At 38.2% G+C, this 19,004-nt stretch overlaps 1 protein-coding gene across 3 annotated transcripts in view; it reads left to right on the forward strand.

The window, feature by feature from the left end:
- The window catches only part of HSD17B12 (hydroxysteroid 17-beta dehydrogenase 12), a 167,881-nt gene that overhangs the window by 48,244 nt on the left and 100,633 nt on the right, over positions 1-19,004 (forward strand). For all 3 annotated transcript variants that reach the window (XM_019948010.3, XM_019948011.3, XM_019948013.3), the window contains 2 exons: positions 3,270-3,316; positions 10,748-10,823. In XM_019948010.3, the coding sequence (XP_019803569.1) occupies positions 3,270-3,316; positions 10,748-10,823 (123 nt within the window). The remainder of the gene's footprint in view (positions 1-3,269; positions 3,317-10,747; positions 10,824-19,004) is intronic.

The following is a 19,004-nucleotide window of genomic DNA, read 5'->3' on the forward strand; positions in this document are numbered from 1 at the left end:
ACAAATTTACCACACTAATGTAAGATGTTAGTAATAGGATAAACTGGCTTGGAGTATAGGGAATACTCTGTATTATCTTCGCTTTTTTTTTTTTTTTTTGGTAAGTCTAAAACTTATTTTAAAATCTAAAATTTACTTTTAAAATGTTTACAAAATGTATCTTCATGCATCCTTTCTTGGGAAGCTAGATGTGCTGCATAATGAGGGAATAGAACAAGATCTAGAAAATAAGAGCTTCAACCCAGGAGAGACAGTCTAGGGGAATTCCCAAGATTATGTTCTAGAACAATAGCTGTGCCACAGAGTATTCCAGGTTGGGGGAGGATGAAAGCTGGAGTGCTCTGTGAAGGCGATCTTTAAGGGGGGAAAAAAAAAAGTAATGGAACAAATTGATGGGGTTGATCATGTGGAAAATTATATCGAGGGGCTGTTAGAGACTGGGGGAAATTTTAAAAAGAAAACTACGCAAATGCAATAAAAAGGCAATTTTAATTCCAGGAGAACAAAAACGTTGCTTAGGAAAGAGAATGTAATTCTACTATACTGTTTGGTTCACTAGTGGATAATATATTTTTCTAGCCACAGTAATTGTTGTATAATAAAGAATTTGACTGACCTTTGTTCCTGGGAGGGAGCATCTAGATCCTTGGAATTTCCTAAGTGATAGGAGTGTCTTTGTTATTTATGGTGGGCTCTGATAGTTTATACTAATGAAATCACTCAAGGTGGGACTGTACAGAGCTTCAGGATGGGGGCTGGTCCTGCCAGAAACACCAACCATGTGATTAGAAGATTGGAGCTTTGAGCCTTGTGATACCAACTCAACCTTCCAACCTCTGGGGAGGGAAGGGGGGAGGTTTGGAGATTGAGTTCAGTCCTGTGACCAATGATTCAGTCAGCCATGCCTTTGTAATGAAACCCAGTGAAAACTCTGGACCCTTAAACTTGATGTAGATTCTTCCTAGTGGGTGAACACATTGATGTACTGGGTGAGGGTGGGGGGATGACCTGCCCTGATTCAGAGAGGGCATGGAAGCTCTGCATTTGGGACCACCCTTGACGTTGCCCTAAGTGGCTTATTCATTTGGTTGGTCCTGATTTGTATCCTTTATTATAAAGCCGTAATCATGAACTGTAAGTTATCCTGATGTCTGTGAGTCATTCTAGTGAATTATTGAACCTGAGGAGTTATGGGAACCGGGAACTTTGCAGTCAAGTAGTCACAAGTGTTGGTGGCCTAGGGACCCCTGAGCTTGTGGCTGGTGTCTGCATTGTGGGCAGTTTTGCTGGGGACCATGTCTTTCACCTGTGGGATCTATACTAACTCTGGGTGGTTAATATCATAATTGAGTTGCAGTATTACATAAGGTAAACACTGACAAGTGACAGAATCTTGTGATATAACTTCATTGGAAGGATGGGGAAAATATAAAGGGAGTAAAAGTTCTCATCAACCCTAATGAGTCAAGTAATATATTGATGAATCAGGAAATTACAGTGTAACATAGGATTTAGAACATGTAAAGATAAGGAAAAACAATTGAAAGCAATAAAAATGGTTGCTTCTGGGGAAGGAATAGGAAGGTGCAGGAGGATAGGGGTAAAGTCCTGTTTTTTTTTTTTTGCGGTACGCGGGCCTCTCACTGTTGTGGCCTCTCCAGTTGCGGAGCACAGGCTCCGGACGCGCCGGCTCAGCGGCCATGGCTCACGGGCCCAGCCGCTCCGTGGCATGTGGGATCTTCCTGGACCGGGGCATGAACCCGTATCCCCTGCATCGGCAGGCGGACTCTCAACCACTGCGCCACCAGGGAAGCCCCAGTCCTGGTATTTTTGGCCTAAAAATTTGTAATTGTTATCTTTTTTGGACTAAGTTATGTATTAGACATAAATAAAATCACTTTAAAAAGAAGGAGCTTGACTGTAGGCTGTCAGTAGTTCATCAGGAAATAAACTTGGACAGTGAGATGTGTGTATGTGGGGGGTGTTTTGGGGGATGCTCTCAGGAAGAGCACCTGTGAGGAAGCAAAGGAAGCCGAGTAGGGCAGAGGGAGAAGTCAAACTGTGATGCAGGAGTCAAACCTGATCCCACGGGAAGCTCTGAACCTGGGATGGTGCTTCAGAGATGCTTAAGTGATGCTTAAGGGAGCTGGATCTTTGTGTGGACCAGTCATTAGACATGTACTGCCCAGGGGAGGAACTATAACCTTGGGCAAGGCAGCTCCCTTTGGCTCAGGGCAGTTCCTGGGAGATGCTCACTTGTGAGCTGACAGCAGATAACACTCCTGGCAAGAGGATTGCCTGAAGATCTCTGTGCTGGAAGGGAGGATGTGGTTGGTGCTCTAACAGTACCCATTACAAACTCGAAAAACTGGAGAATCTAGAAAAGGAAGGTTTGATATCCCTTAGGCAAATTTTATAATCTCTAGTCCTGGCATATTCTGAGCTATCCAGGATTTTTTTAAAATTTATTTTATTTATTTTTGGCTGTGTTGGGTCTTTGTTGCTGTGCGCGGGCTTTCTCTAGTTGCGGCGAGCGGGGACTACTCTTCTTTGCAGTGCGTGGGCTTCTCATTGCGTACTGTGTTAATATATCCTAATTTACTTACTCATTCTCTTGTAGTTTATTATTTGGGCTTGTTTACCAATTATAGGTAAATAAAGCTACCATGGACATTGTTTTGGTAACATGATGCCTATTACCTCTTGGAAATTGTTAAGTCATAGATAGGCACACATTTATTTCTGGACATAATGTAAAATCGTTTTTCCAAAATGACTGTGTCAATTTACAGTGCCACCAGCAGTGTATGAGAGTTCTAGTTGCTCCACATCCTTGTCAATACTTGGTATTGCAGTCTTTTAAATTTTAGCCATTGTCATGGATATTCATTCCTAAATTTGAGCCACTGGTAATTGCTCCATCTTTTACATCAAGTACAATTGACCATTGAACAGTATGGGGGGGTTAGGGGCACGGACCCTCCATACAGTTGGAAATTGAAGTATAACTTTACATTTGGCTCTCAGTGTCTGGATCTTGCATCCGAGGTTTTGCATCTGTGGATTCAACCAACCTTGGATCGTGTAGTACTGTAGTATGTATTTATTGGAAAAAATATCCACGTATAGGTGGACCCTTGCAGTTCAAACCCATGTTGTTCAAGGGTCAACTGTATTACACAGGTCTTGTGTCTAATTGGTGGGTCCTAACTGTGATCAGTTCTCCATTGTAATTCTTAAACTAAACTGTTACTATTTTCTTTTCTCAGTTGTCACGGGTAGTACTGATGGAATTGGAAAATCATATGCAGAAGAGGTAGGTAATTTTCAAGACTTTTCTTTTTGGTATAAGAATATAAGAACAGATATAGAATGATCTCTTACAGTAGTTTTGATTTTTGAAGTTAAAAGCACAAATATAGTGTTACACTATATAATAGATGTACTTTGTTTCGATCTTGTTAGAAATGCTATGTTCGCTTAAACACAACTTTAAAACAAATTTTTGTGCAAAATGTGTGTCAAACTTTTTATCCTGGAAAGTTGGAGTTGTGAAAATTTTAGTGTAATTTTATTTTATATTGTGTAACTATAGACAGTTCTCAGTTTTTAAAGTTAATTGTTTTGGATTATTTTCCAAAAGGTAGACAGATTATTAGAGAGTGGTTACATCTCCAAACAAGTCCATGGCATCATTTTCACAAGAAGGACTGTGATGGATGGACAGATATTGACAGACACAGGCAAAAGATTCAAGTTCTCTGTAATGTAATTGAAGGAAGGGAAACCATGATAGTTTGAAGACCACTGTACAAAGCTCTCCTGTGAAGGAGAGCTTCCCTGCCTTCCAGTTCCACAGAGGCACCAATAGCCTCTGATATTGCCCGATTGTGATGAAGGTCCTGACAGATCCATTGAATCTCTCATTTGTCCTTTAAAAAGGGTTTTAAAAAAAAAAATCCTTTGTTTTCCCAGCTTTTTATTTTGAGTATAAAGACTACAGAAAAGTTTCAGGAAGAGTATACAATGAACACCCATACACCTTTCACAAGGATTGGCCAGCTGTTAACATTTTGCTACATTTAACTTATAATTTGGCTGGACTATTTGGGAGTTACAGACATTGTAACAGTTCACTCCTAAATATTTCAGCTTGAAACTTCAGAGAACTAGAATATTCACCATTGTAACCACAGTACAGTGGTCACACATAGGAAGTTTAACTTGACACAATGCTGTTATACAATATACAGTCCATATACAAGTTTCCCAATTGTCCCATTAATGTATTTCATAGAGCTTCTTTTTTTGTTCCAAAATCCACTTAAGGATTATGCATTGCTGCTTTTTTTTTATTTTTATTTTTTTTGCGGTACGTGGGCCTCTCACTGTCGTGGCCTCTCCTGTTGCGGAGCACAGGCTCCGCACGCGCAGGCCCAGCGGCCATGGCTCACGGGCCCAGCTGCTCCGCGGCATGTGGGATCCTCCTGGACCGGGGCATGAACCCGCGTACCCTGCATCGGCAGGTGGACTCACAACCACTGCGCCACCAGGGACGCCCCATGCATTGCTTCTTAATGTCATATCTCTTGACTAGGAGAGTTCCCTAGCCCCTCCTTTTTTTCTCTTTTTTCTTTTATAACAGTGACATTTTTTAAAAAACCTAGGCCAGTTGTTTTGTAGATTTCTCAATTTGGGTTTGTCTGATTGTTTCCTCATGATTATATTCAAGTTAAGTATTTTTTAGCAGGAATGCTACACAGGTGATACTGTATTCTTTTGAGTTTATCTTATCAGGAGCCACAAGAAGTCCATTTGTTCCTTTATTGATTATGTTAAAATAAATCATTTATTAAGATGTTGTCTACCATAATTTTCCATTATAAAAGTACCTTTTCCCCTTTGTAATTAATAAAGAATCTGTGGGATGATACTTTGAGACTGTATGGATATTTCATTTCCCAACAATCTTCCACCCAACATGTGTTGCTGTTTTTTGCCTAAATTAGTTGTTACTAGGGTGGTTTAAAAACGGTAATTTTCTGAAAATTTGAATTTTATTTAATTTAATTTTTTATACAGCAGGTTCTTATTAGTCATCAGTTTTATCCACATCAGTGTATACATGTCAATCCCAATTGCCCAATTCATCACACCACCACCACCAGCCCCACTGCTTCCCGCCCTTGGTGTCCATACGTTTGTTCTCTACATCTGTGTCTCTATTTCTGCCCTGCACACCTGTTCATCTGTACCACTTTTCTGGGTTCCACATAATATGCGTTAATAGACGATATTTGTTTTTCTCTTTCTGACTTGCTGCACTCTGTATGACAGTCGCTAGATCCATCCATGTCTCTACAAATGACCCAATTTCGTTCCTTTTTATGGCTGAGTAATATTCCATTGTATATATGTGCCACATCTTCTTTATCCATTCATCTGTCGATGGGCATTTAGGTTGCTTCCATGACCTGGCTATTGTAAATAGTGCTGCAGTGAACATTGGGGTGCATGTGTCTTTTTGAATTATGGTTTTCTCTGGGTATATGCCCAGTAGTGGGATTGCTGGGTCATAGGGTAATTCTATTTTTAGTTTTTTAAGGAACCTTCATGCTTTTATCCATAGTGGCTGTATCAGTTTACATTCCCACCAACAGTGCAAGAGGGTTCCCTTTTCTCCACACCCTCTCCAGCATTTGCTGTTTCTAGATTTTCTGATGATGCACATTCTAACTGGTGTGAGGTGATACCTCATTGTAGTTTTGATTTGCACTTCTCTAATAATTAGTGATGTTGAGCAGCTTTTCATGTGCTTCCTGGCCATCTGTATGTCTTCTTTGGAGAAATGTCTGTTTAGGTCTTCTGCCCAGTTTTGGATTGGGTTGTTTGTTTTTTTAGTATTGAGCTGCATGAGCTGTTTGTATATTTTGGAGATTAATTCTTTGTATGTTGATTCGTTTGCAAACATTTCCTCCCATTCTGAGGGTTGTCTTTTCGTCGTGTTTGTAGTTTCCTTTGCTTTGCAAAAGCTTTTAAGTTTCATTAGGTCCCATTTGTTTGTTTTTATTTCCATTACTCTAGGAGGTGGATCAAAAAAGATCTTGCTGTGATTTATGTCAAAGAGTGTTCTTCCTGTGTTTTCCTCTAAGAGTTTTATGGTGTCCAGTCTTACATTTAGGTCTTTAATCCATGTGGGGTTTACTTTTGTGTATGGTGTTAGGGAGTGTTGTAATTTCATTCTTTTACATGTAGCTGTCCAGTTTTCCCAGCACCACTTACTGAAGAGACTGTCTTTTCTCCATTGTATATCCTTGCCTCCTTTGTCATAGATTAGTTGATCATAGGTGCATGGGTTTGTCTCTGGGCTTTCTATCCTGTTCCATTGATCTATATTTGTTTTTGTGCTGGTACCATATTGTCTTGATTACTGTAGTTTTATAGTATAGTCTGAAGTCAGGGAGTCTGATTCCTCCAGCTCTGTTTTTTTCCCTCAAGACTGCTTTGGCTATTTGGGGTCTTTTGTGTCTCCGTACAGAATTTATGATTTTTTGTTCTAGTTCTGTAAAAAATGCCACTGGTGATTTGATAGGGATTGCACTGAATCTGTAGATTGATTTGGGTAGTATAGTCATTTTCATAATATTGATTCTTCCAATCCAAGAACATGGTATGTCTGTCCATCTGTTTATATCATCTTTAATTTCTTTCATTAGTGTCTTATAGTTTTCTGCATACAGGTCTTTTGTCTCCCTAGGTAGGTTTATTCCTAGGTATTTTATACTTTTTGTTGCAGTGGTAAGTGGGAGTGTTTCCTTAATTTCGCTTTCAGATTTTTCATCATTAGTGTATAGGAATGCAAGAGATTTCTGTGCATTCATTCTGTATCCTGCAACTTTACCAGATTCATTGATTAGCTCTAGTAGTTTTCTGGTGGCATCGTTCAGATTCTCTATGTATAGTATCATGTCATCTGCAAACAGTGACAATTTGTATTCCTTTTATTTCTTTTTCTTCTCTGATTGCTGTGGCTAGGACTTCCAAAACTATATTGAATAATAGTGGCGAGAGTGGACATCCTTGTCTTGTTCCTGATCTTAGAGGAAATGCTTTCAGCTTTTCACCATTGAGAATGATGTTTGCTGTGGGTTTGTCGTATATGGCCTTTATTATGTTGAGGTAGGTTCCCTCTATGCCCACTTTCTGGAGAGTTTTTATCATAAATGGATGTTCAATTTTGTCAAAAGGTTTTTCTGCATCTATTGAGATGATCATATGGGTTTTATTCTTCAATTTGTTAATATGGTATATCACATTGATTTGTGTATATTGAAGAATCCTTGCATCCCTGGTATAAATCCCACTTGATCGTGGTGTATCATCCTTTTAATGTGTTGTTGGATTCTGTTTGCTAGTGTTCTGTTGAGGATTTTTGCATCTATTTTCATCAGTGATATTGGTCTATAATTTTCTTTTTTTGTCGTATCTTTGTCTGGTTTTGGTATCAGGATGATGGTGGCCTCATAGAATGAGTTTGGTAGTATCCCTTCCTCTGCAATTTTTTGGAAGAGTTTGAGAAAGATGGGTATTAGCTTTTCTCTAACTATTTGATAGAATTCACCCGTGAAACCATCTGGTCCTGGGCTTTTGTTTGTTGGAAGATTTTTAATCACAGTTTCAATTTCATTACTTGTGATTGGTCTGTTCATATTTTCTATTTCTTCCTGGTTCAGTCTTGGAAGGTTATACCTTTCTAAGAATTTGTCCATTTCTTCCAGGTTGTCCATTTTATTGGCATAGAGTTGCTTGTAGTAGTCTCCTATGATGCTTTGTATTTCTGCAGTGTCCGTTGTAACTTCTCCTTTTTCATTTCTAATTTTATTGATTTGAGTCCTCTTCCTCTTTTTCTTGATGAGTCTGGCTAATGGTTTATCAATTTTGTTTATCTTCTCAAAGAACCAGCTTTTAGTTTTATTGAGCTTTGCTATTGTTTTCTTTGTTTCTATTTCATGTATTTCTGCTCTGATCTTTATGATTTCTTTCCTTCTACTAACTTTGGGTTTTGCTTGTTCTTTCTCTACTTCCTTTAGGTGTAAGGTTAGATTGCTTATTTGAGATTTTTCTTGATTCTTGAGGTAGGCTTGTATTGCTATAAACTCCCCTCTTAGAACTGCTTTTGCTGCATCCCATAGGTTTTGGATCGTCGTGTTTTCATTGTCGTTTGTCTCTAGGTATTTTTTGATTTCCTCTTTGATTTCTTCAGTGATCTCTTGGCTATTTAGTAACGTATTGTTTAGCCTCCATGTGTTTGTGTTTTTTAAGTTGTTTTCCCTGTAATTGATTTCTAATCTCCTAGCGTTGTGGTCAGAAAAGATGCTTGATATGATTTCGATTTTCTTAAATTTACTGAGGCTTGATTTGTGACCCAAGGTGTGATCTATCCTGGAGAATGTTCCCTGTGCACTTGAGAAGAAAGTGTAATCTGCTGTTTTTGGATGGAATGTCCTATAAATATCAATTAAATCTGTCTGGTCTGTTGTGTCATTTAAAGCTTGTGTGTCTTTGTTAATTTTCTGTCTGGATGATATGTCCACTGGTGTAATTGAGGTGTTAAAGTCCCCCACTATTATTGTGTTACTGTCGATTTCCTCTTTTATAGCTGTTAGCAGTTGCCTTATGTATTGAGGTGCTCCTTTGTTGGGTGCATATATATTTATAATTGTTATATCTTCTTGGATTGATCCCTTGATCATTATGTAGTGTCCTTTCTTGTCTCTTGTAACATTCTTTATTTTAAAGTCTATTTTATCTGATATGAGTATTGCTACTCTAGCTTTCTTTTGATTTCCATTTGCATGGAATATCTTTTTCCATCCCCTCACTTTCAGTCTGTATGTGTCCCTAGGTCTGAAGTGGGTCTCTTGTAGACAGCATATATATGGGTCTTGTTTTTGTATCCATTCAGCGAGCCTGTGTCTTTTGGTTGGAGCATTTAATCCATGCACGTTTAAGGTAATTATCAGTAATGTATGTTCCTATTACCATTTTCTTAATTGTTATGGGTTTGTTTTTGTATGTCCTTTTCTTCTCTTGTGTTTCCCACTTAGAAGAGTTCCTTTAGCATGTTGTAGAGCTGGTTTGGTGGTGCTGAATTCTCTTAGCTTTTGCTTTCCTGTAAAACTTTTGATTTCTTTGTTGAATGTGAATGAGATCCTTGCCGAGTAGAGTAATCTTGGTTGTAGGTTCTTCCCTTTCATCACTTTAAATATATCATGCCACTCCCTTCTGGCTTGTAGAGTTTCTGCTGAGAAATCAGCTTTTAACCTTATGGGTGTTCCCTTGTATGTTATTTGTCATTTTTCCCTTGTTGCTTTCAATAATTTTTCTTTGTTTTTAATTTTTGTCAGTTTGATTACTGTGTATCTTGGTGTGTTTCTCCTTGGGTTTATGCTGCCTGGGCCTGTGCTTCCTGGACTTGGGTGGCTATTTCCTTTCCTAAGTTAGGGAAGAAAACCGGTAATTTTTTAATGATAATGATATCTGTCCTTTTACATTTACAGTAGATGCTGTTTTTCTATAAAAAACAGCTTTTCCTTGTTCTTCCTCCCCCATTAATTTTTTAGAAAAACTATCAGTATATATTCATGGGTTCTTTAGATGTTTTATAAATGATTAATTTAGTAAATTATTACCAACCTTAATTATCTTTATAAAAAATGTTCTTCCATATCTTCTCATTTGCAGTACTACTACTGTTAATAAAAGTTGGCTTGAGGATTTAGGACTGGAAAATTAGTTCACTAAATCACTTATAGTTCATAGCACCTAATTTATTCTCATTTATATACTGTCTGGAGTAGTTCACTAAAAAGTTCTGTGTATATCAGTGTTTTTTTTCCTCTGCCACTATATTTATGGGTCTCTGGGGTAGAAACCATGTTCCCATAAATCATTCATTCTATGAAGCACTTACCCAGCACTGGGGAGGTACATAGAGGGTACCCCTCAGGAATTTCTTTTTTAAGTCATCCAATAAACTATCTTAGTTTGCCTTTGTAGTCTATAAAGTCTAATGTTTAAATAAACATTTTAAAATTGATTCAATTTTTAGGAATTCCTAACTTTTTTTTTTTTTTTTTGCGGTACATGGGCCTCTCTCTGTTGTGGCCTCTCCCATTGCGGAGCACAGGCTCCAGACGTGCAGGCCCAGCGGCCATGGCTCACAGATCCAGCCGCCCCACGGCATGTGGGATCTTCACGGGCTGGGGCACGAACCCGTGTCCCCTGCATCGGCAGGCGGACTCTCGACCACTGTGCCACCAGGGAAGCCCAGAATTCCTAACATTTTAACTGTGGTTTTCTTTGCCAGTTCTGTAGTCTTCATGTATCCTCTCTAAAATGAAAACGTTTTTAAAGCTAATTTTTCAATTAAAAAAGTAATAGTTACTTATGATTAAAAAAAACTAAGTATAGACAAGTCCAAAATAAAAGTAAAAGTCTTCCTTTTTCTAAAACCCTATGACTTTTATATACTAGCTTGATTGAGAAAGATAACCCTTTGGGGAATCTTTTTGTAAAGTCTTCATTTTGTTTTGCCCATTCATTGCACTGGGGTTTATTAGTTTTTTAACTTGGATTACCATATGGTCAGATTTTCTTAAAATGACACTGTATCTATCAATAATTTACATTTTAAAGTGAAACGCAGGTGTCATTCAACTGTTTGGTGTCTCTTTTATTGTTTTAGTTAGCAAAGCGTGGAATGAAGATTGTCCTTATCAGCAGATCACAGGACAAACTGAACCAGGTTTCCAGTGAAATAAGTAAGTTCTCACATCACCCTTCCCTCCTGTTATGATCACAAAAGGAATATAGCTAGTCTAAATTTAATGTTTTCAAGCAGATATCTAGCATTGACGTAATTATTTATAGTTCAGAAAGCTGCTTTTTCATGCTGTTAATGGGATGTTTCACAGATGGATCATCAGTTTTTTCAAATTAATATAGGACTATTATAATTTGCTTAAAATGTCTTTAACTGACTCGTTTAGATTCTTTTGTCAGGAGTCAAGTTCTCTGATCATTTTATCATGTTCTCCTTAAATATCTGAATTCCTTTTCTGTTGTTTCATTTAAATATTCTTGCATTTTTTTACTCTTTGACTTCATTGTCTTTAAATGGTATATCATATATGATTGAGGAAGAAATGCAAAAGGTAACATATATACATGTGACAGGGAAACTACTTTGAACTTTTTTCGGTTATGCTTGAAACCTGAATTATAATATGGCAAAAACTCTTTCAACTGACATTCAGTTAACCAGCCAGCTGGATAAACCAGTGCTGTCCATTTCCTTGGTAAAATGTACTGACTCATGTTCCCAGTATGCTAACTATTTGTGACCTGTAGGCTTCTCAGTATGATGCTTGTCTGCTTTTATTCCTACAGGTCAAATGGTTTACTTATGAACAGTCAGTTGTATTTGTTTCCAAACTTACTTATGCTGGGTGCATTTGTTATTAATATTCTGAAAACTGATGCAATACTAGTTTAAAAAGGGGAATACAAGAACTAAGTTAAAAGCTCTGAGAAAACTGAGAAAAGCACGTTTTTTAGAAATTGGCTGTCAGAAATTCCATGGTGGTCCAGTCGTTAGGACTCAGCGCATTCACTGCTGGGCCCGGGTTTGATCCCTGGTCTGGGAACTAAGATCCCAGAAGTCCCATGGTGCAGCCAAAAAAAAAAAAAGAAAGAAAGAAAGAAATTGGCTGTCAAGTTAGGGGTAAACAAGAAAAATTCAAAATATTGGAGAAAACTAGAAAAAGTAAGAAGAAATTTGTTTTGATTGTTTCATATGTGTTGAAATTTTTGCTGCATTTTATGAGAGCTGAAACTGCAATTATAAATAATGCATTATGAGTGTGGTTTATGTAAGAAAGACTAGAATTCCAGGTAGCAGATCTAAACTCGGATAAGGACTTGGCCCTACACAGAGGATTGGTGAAAGAATTACACTTATTCATGGTTTAATTGAAAATAAAATGGTTACAGTGTGTATTTATCATTTTCTAGGATTCCTTGCTGTAACTGACTTCTCTATGTAGCCAGCCAACAAACTGCCCTAATTCATTCAGATGAGAGAGGATATATACTGTATTTTTCTGTTATTTTTTTCCCCAGCTGTACTGAGATATAATTGACATATAACATTAGGGCACTTTAAGGTGCACAACATACTTATTTTATTATTAACATTACCACCTGCTACTAACATTTATATAGTACGTTATTATTGATTTATTCCTTCACATGTATTATCCTCTTTGATCCTTCAAACATCCTTGTGAGATATATATTTTTGTTATTATTTCTACCCAGACCATAGCTGGTCCTGTTGGACAGATTACACATTGATGCACTTTATCTTCAGGTGAAAAACAGATCTTCATAGATTCCTAGTATAACGTGTGTTAAATCTTTTTTCTTTTTTTTTTTTTAACCATGTTGAGAGCACAGATCTTTTTTTTTTTTTTTGCGGTGCGCGGGCCTCTCACTGTTGTGGCCTCTCCCGTTGCGGAGCACAGGCTCCGGACGTGCAGGCTCAGCGGCCATCGCTGACGGGCCCAGCCGCTCTGTGGCATGTGGGATCTTCCCGGACCGGGGCAGGAACCCGTGTCCCCTGCATTGGCAGACGGACTCTCAACCACTGCGCCACCAGGGAAGCCCTGAGAGCACAGATCTTTACAAAAGTGAGATATTCAATAAGTCTCGGGCATTTAAGCATTTTAACTTTCAAGGTTTCAACTATGTAAAACCAACCCTGAAGGCCCAAGACATACAGAATCTTGTAGTTTTGCTAAGGTGTGAATTTGAATTAAGCCATGACACTAAGGAGCCTGAGGTAGTTATTACTTATGTAGTAGGTGAACTGAACATACTGCCTGGATCTTAGTACTGTTTCTTTCTTAGTAACTTGTAGTCATGTGTATAATAACTCTTATAGTGATAAAAATTTTGTGTGTATGTGTGTGGGGTGTGTGTGTTTGTAAAGCTGACTGTTAATGAATGCACTTACTAGTTGCTAGAAATAAACGTTCATAGGCAGAAAATAGAAGCTTTTGATTAAATGGAACGTTGAATTTTGAAATGCTATGCTATGAATTAATCCACCACTTATTTGATTCAGAAACAAGAAAAGCTACCTCACGACACTCACAGCAAGTGCTCCAAGCTGTACAAAAATTGCCCAATGAGTCAGAAGATATACTTTAATGATATTTGAGAATTTGGTTAACTTGTGATATGAGGTGACACATGACTGTGGACAGAAATGTGATTCTGGAGAAAGACAGGATCCTGTTCAAACATTTTTCATGAAGGAACAGATGGTAAAGGCACTGAAATGACCTTTATTATGAGGAAAAACATTTTTTTTTTTTTAGTTGTTGAACATTTTGAAAAATGTTTTTCTGGGCATAATACAAATTTAATGGAAGAGGTGATATCAGCAGACCAGGTCATCCATTCTAGGCTGAAGAAATAAATACACAGAGGAGATTTATAAGTTTGTACAAGTTTTTAACTCAGATGTAAATCATCTTTGAGAGGATAATGTTTTCCTGAACATATGTATTCCAGAAGAAGGAAGGACCAGAATTTAATGTTGGTGAAGACAGACTAACTCTGTTTATGCCTTCAGCAAATCTTTATTAAATGCCTGTGTACCAGGTACTGTGCTAGGCAGTTAGGATACAGTAGTGAACAAGGTAGATGCTGTTCTTGCCCTCATGGAACATATATGCAAGTGGAGGAGACAGAAAAAACAAATAGGAAAAAAAAAAACAACAATAAACAAAACCAAAATAAGCAAAACCAAAAAAAGACAAATAAATAATTGCAGTTTGTAGTAAGTACCATGAAGGAAAAAATAAGGGACCAGAGAGAGAAAATGGGGAGTTCTTATGTTGTAGCAACATGGCAAATTTTATGACTGGCAGAGTGTGAAATGGCCAGACTAATGACCTTTTGCCCGTATGATGGACAAGCTGGAGGCTTAGTGAGGAGCTATCAACTGGGCCATCTTGGGGGTACAGTGGTAGAGGGATTGTGTGTAAGTTATAATGATAGATTCACTCCAACATTTCTATTTGCTTATGCTTTTGGGTCCTTGACTCTAGATTATGCCATGGGAAGTGGTGGCCTCCCTATCTTATTAAATGTGGGCTATCATGGAGTCCAAATTTCAGTCAGCAACATGTTAACTCTTAGAGCCCCTTCTAGCTGTATAAGCTAACCGTTAAATCCTAAATCTCTAGTAAGTGACTCATATAAAATATATTGGCCCAATCTGGTGTTATATTTTGTTTTCCTTAGTCTAACGCTCTTAGAATCTATTCTCACACAGATTTTTCCAGGTTTCTACCAATAAAAATTAGCAAAATTTGACAACTATTTTTGTGTATAAACTATTACTTCATGAATCAGACTTTGTACTTGTTCCCCAGAGAATGTCAGTATATAACCCTGTTACGGGTGGTGGTAAGGGATGGTCCAGCTAGGTCTTGAGGAGAAGAGGAATTCCCTTGCAAGCAAATTACCCATATATTGGGTTGGCCAAAAAGCTCGTTTGGGAAAAACCTGAATGAACTTTTGGTCAACCCAATATTTATGGTGAGGTTATTACAGGATTTTCAAGCCAGGGAAAGCTAATCTCTTCAGACACAGGAGAGCAGGCGATTTCTATTTCCACTGGCAAGGGAGGCTCATAGTAGCATTGAGGGGGCAGTGTGTGTATCCAGATTCTTAGCTTCAGCAGAGTCCACCCAAATATCCTCATCCCCAGTTTCAGGGTCTCATTCTTTCTCATTCAGTTTCGCTTTCATCTGTGGAATTCACCTTCCATTGTAATTCTGCAGATGGCACAGTTAAATCTGACGTTAGCCAGGTGAGCTCTGTGGCTATAAGACATAAAAGTTTTTATTGGGGCTGTCATAGAAGTTCTCTGGATCCTGATCATAAATGTGAGCTTGAAAGCTTAAAGACCCAAGCTTGTCATTTTCTTTCCGTAAGAGCTCCAGTGCGTTCAGAAGAAGCCACATACCACAGTCTTTGTTTTTTATTGAAGTATAGTTGATAGACAGTAGTATATATTACAGGTATACAATACAGTGATTCACAGTTTTTAAAGGTTATACTCCATTTATAGTTATTATAAAATATTGACTATATTCCTCATGTTGTACAATATATCCTTGTAGCTTATTTTATACTTAGTAGTTTGTATGTCTTATTGCTCTACCCCTGTATTGCCCCTCCGCTCTTCCCTCTCCCCACTTATAACCACTAGTTTGTTTTCTTTATCTGAGTCTTGTTCTTTTTTGTTATATTCACCAGTTTGTTATATTTTTTAGATTCCATATGTAAGTGATATCTTACAATATTTGTCTCTATCTGACTTATTTCACTTAGCATAATACCCTCCAAGTCCATGCATGTTGCTGCAAATTTCATTCTTTTTTTTATGGCTGAGTAGTAGTCCATTGTATATATACACACCTCTTCTTTATCCATTCATCTATTGGTGGACACTTAGGTTGCTTCCATATCTTGGGAATTGTAAATAATGCTGCTATGAACATTGGGGTGCATGAATCTTTTTGAATTAGTATTTTTGGGGTTTTTTTTTTTTTTTTTGATGTATATCCAGGAGTGGAATTGCTGGGTCATTTAGTTCTATTTTTAGTTTTTTGAGAAACCTTCTTACTGTTCTCCATAGTGGCTGTAGCAATTTACATTCCCACCAACAGTGTAGAAGGGTTCCTTTTTCTCCACATCCTTGCCAACATTTGTTATTTGTGTTTTTTTTTATGATAGCCATTGTGACAGGTGTGAGGTGATATCTCCATGTGGTTTTGATTTGCTTTTCCAAGTCTTTGTAGTCATCATTTCTCCCAAACTCAAATCCTTTAAGACACTTCTTCAGTAGATACTTCGCTACAATCCGCAATCACTGTTAATTTGATTAGTAGTGATGCTACTGCATCACATCAAACCAATATAAAAGTCTTTTCAGGTCTGTATTTTGGGCTTCCACTGCTGATACCAATTTGTGTATCAGTCAGAGTTCAGTCAGGAAACAAGTCAAACAAGTTCATTTAACTAGACTAACTTGTCTCTCCTAGTCCAGCTCTTACACTCACTCCAGTTGGTTAAACTCATCCCTCTTTCTTCCCTATCTCAGAGGGAAGGCGGAGATTGAAAAAGAAACTAAGTGCCAACTGGAGAGAAATAGGCCTCCTTTCACCCTCTAACTCGCTACTGTCATTATGTAAACTTGGGGATTCTATCCCCAAGAAGTAATTCCTTGAGAAGTAATTCTTGGTGAATGTGGAAGACAGTCTACTCATCATAGTTCTTCAGAAAAAATTTAAAAGGATTATATACAATTTCATAGGGAACTAAATGTTTCGCCAACAATGGATAACTGCTTTCTCAGGATTGATTGCTTAGATGAAATTACAGTTCTTTGTAAGGATACCTGTCACTGAAAGTGACACACTGAAAGTCATCACACATATAATAAGCTTATTTTATTATCATTGTTAGCCAGGATTGTGAATATATTATTTTTATCGATCTTGATTTGTCAAGGAAAAAAAACTCGATGGATAATTTTTTTTTTTTTTTTCTGTATGTGGGCCTCTCACTGTTGTGGCCTCTCCCGTTGCGGAGCACAGGCTCCGGACGTGCAGGCTCCATGGCCATGGCTCACGGGCCCAGCCTCTCCGCGGCATGTGGGATCTTCCCGGACCGGGGCACGAACCCGTGTCCCCTGCATCAGCAGGCGGACTTTCAACCACTGCGCCACCAGGGAAGCCCTGGATAATTTTTGAACTCTGAGTTTTTACTTGCAGTAAAGCACAATGCACAGGAGACTGGCTTTCAGAACAACCTGTTGGTTCACAGAATATAGAGATGGGGTTATTAATAGTTCATATTATTATGTGGCAATCAGTAATTCTCATTGCATACAGTTTAATCAGCTTGGATTATAAAAACACATTTCTGTCTTCGCATAAAAAAAGCAAATATGATGTTTCTTTTTTTTGTGACTTATATCAGGGTGAAAACCTTTAGGATGGCCCTGAAATCTCATGGCTTTAAAATGAAAAACTTTTAGAAATGTAAATCTTATTGGTCTGTGGTCGACAGAGGAATAGGTTAAGGTGAACAGTATCAGTTTCACTTTTTCAGTCCTTACCTATGATCATATCTGTGCAGTTAAGGTGTGGATTTGACCAAACATGTTTGTTCCATGGTTTTCTGATGCACTATCGGTATTGTTAATATGGTGCTTTGTATATTTAGCTTATTTCAGCTACATAAGGACAATGAGGCATTATTGAACACATAAAGATCTTTTTGTTTTGTGTTTAATAAAACTAGAACTGGGACTCCCCTGGTGTTCCAGTGGTTAAGACTCTGTGCTCCCAATGCAGGGGGCCTGGGTTCGATCCCTGGTCAGGGAACTAGATCCTGCATACTGCAACTAAGAGCCCATGTGCTGCAACTAAGACCCGGCGCAGCCAAATAAATAAATAAATATTAAAAACAAACAAACAAACCTAGAATCACATGATAGTAGGATTAGAGTTAATCTCATGCAGCCTCTAGAGTCATATATGTATATTTTTTTATCACTTTCTGTAGTGCCAGAAATATTTTTATTGCCCTTAGAATTAACCTATTTCAAGGTCAGGAGCCATCAGGAACCAAAATTTCATTCAGTTTGCCTCTAATGCTTTTGCCTGTAGTACCTATGACTGTAGAAGTATCCTCTTACTCCAAGTTCCTCAAATCACTCAACGTTCCTGCCCTTCCAGAAAGTGACATTCTGTGTACCTATAAGACGGAGACTCCTCAAGCCACAGAGCAGGTACCAGGCTAGTTTCCTGGCAGGTCACTGAAGCATTATTTCTCCATATGGGAGTGTAATTCCTTACTAGTGGGCTTGTCATGCCTAATTAAGTGAGATTTATTATTAAATGAAACATTTCTGGCATGGTGGTAGCTACAAATTTGTTTTGTCTAATTATATCCTGGTAAGGAGAAAGATAGATTCTTAGTGAGCCTATGCAAATAATTACATTGCTGTGTAAAGTATAAGAACTCGGTAAAGACATGTTGTGTAATATGTGACCATTGTCCTGATTAGTTTTGCAGACAAGGCCGATCAGTATGAGTTGTAGAGACTTCCCTGGCGGTCTAGTGGTTAAGACTTTGCCTGCCAATGCAGGGGGTGCCGGTTCAATCCTTGGTCGGGGAGCTAAGATCCCACATGCCTTGCGGCCAAAAAACCAAAACATAAAACAAGCAATATTGTAACAAATTCAATAAAGACTTTAAAAATGGTTCACATCAAAAAAAAAGAAGAAAAAGCCTTAAAAAAAAAGTGCTGTATTTTCTACACAATTTCCATCTTTCAATCAACCTAACAATTTACTAGTTTATGTTCCAGTTACTATTGCCACATAACAAACTACCCCAAACTTATCAATGTAAAATAACCGTTTGAGATGCTCACAAATCCTGCTGGTCAGGAATTTTGCCGAGACTCGGGGGACAATTTTTTGCCTGTCATAGCATTACTGAGGTCACTCAGTGATCCTTAGCGGGTGGATTGTCTGGTCTGGAAGATCTGAGATGGCTTCTTCCCACTTTGGTGCCATGGCATAGCTGGGACTGTTGACTGCAGTGCCTTCATGTAGCTTCTCCAGCATGTCCATCACAGGGTAGTTGGACTTCTTACATGGTAGCTGTCTTTCCTCAGAGTGAATGTCCTGAGAGAACCAGGCAGAAGCTAATATCTTTTGGTGACCTACTCTCAGAATTCATATGGTGTTACTTTTGCTATACTCTGTTGGTCAAAGCGGTGATGAGTCTGCTCGGATTCAGAGGGGACAGGAAAAGATACCACCTCTTGATGGGGGCGTGACATAGTA

This window comes from Tursiops truncatus, chromosome 8, assembly GCF_011762595.2.
Source record: "Tursiops truncatus isolate mTurTru1 chromosome 8, mTurTru1.mat.Y, whole genome shotgun sequence".
NCBI classification, from domain to species: Eukaryota; Metazoa; Chordata; class Mammalia; order Artiodactyla; family Delphinidae; genus Tursiops; species Tursiops truncatus.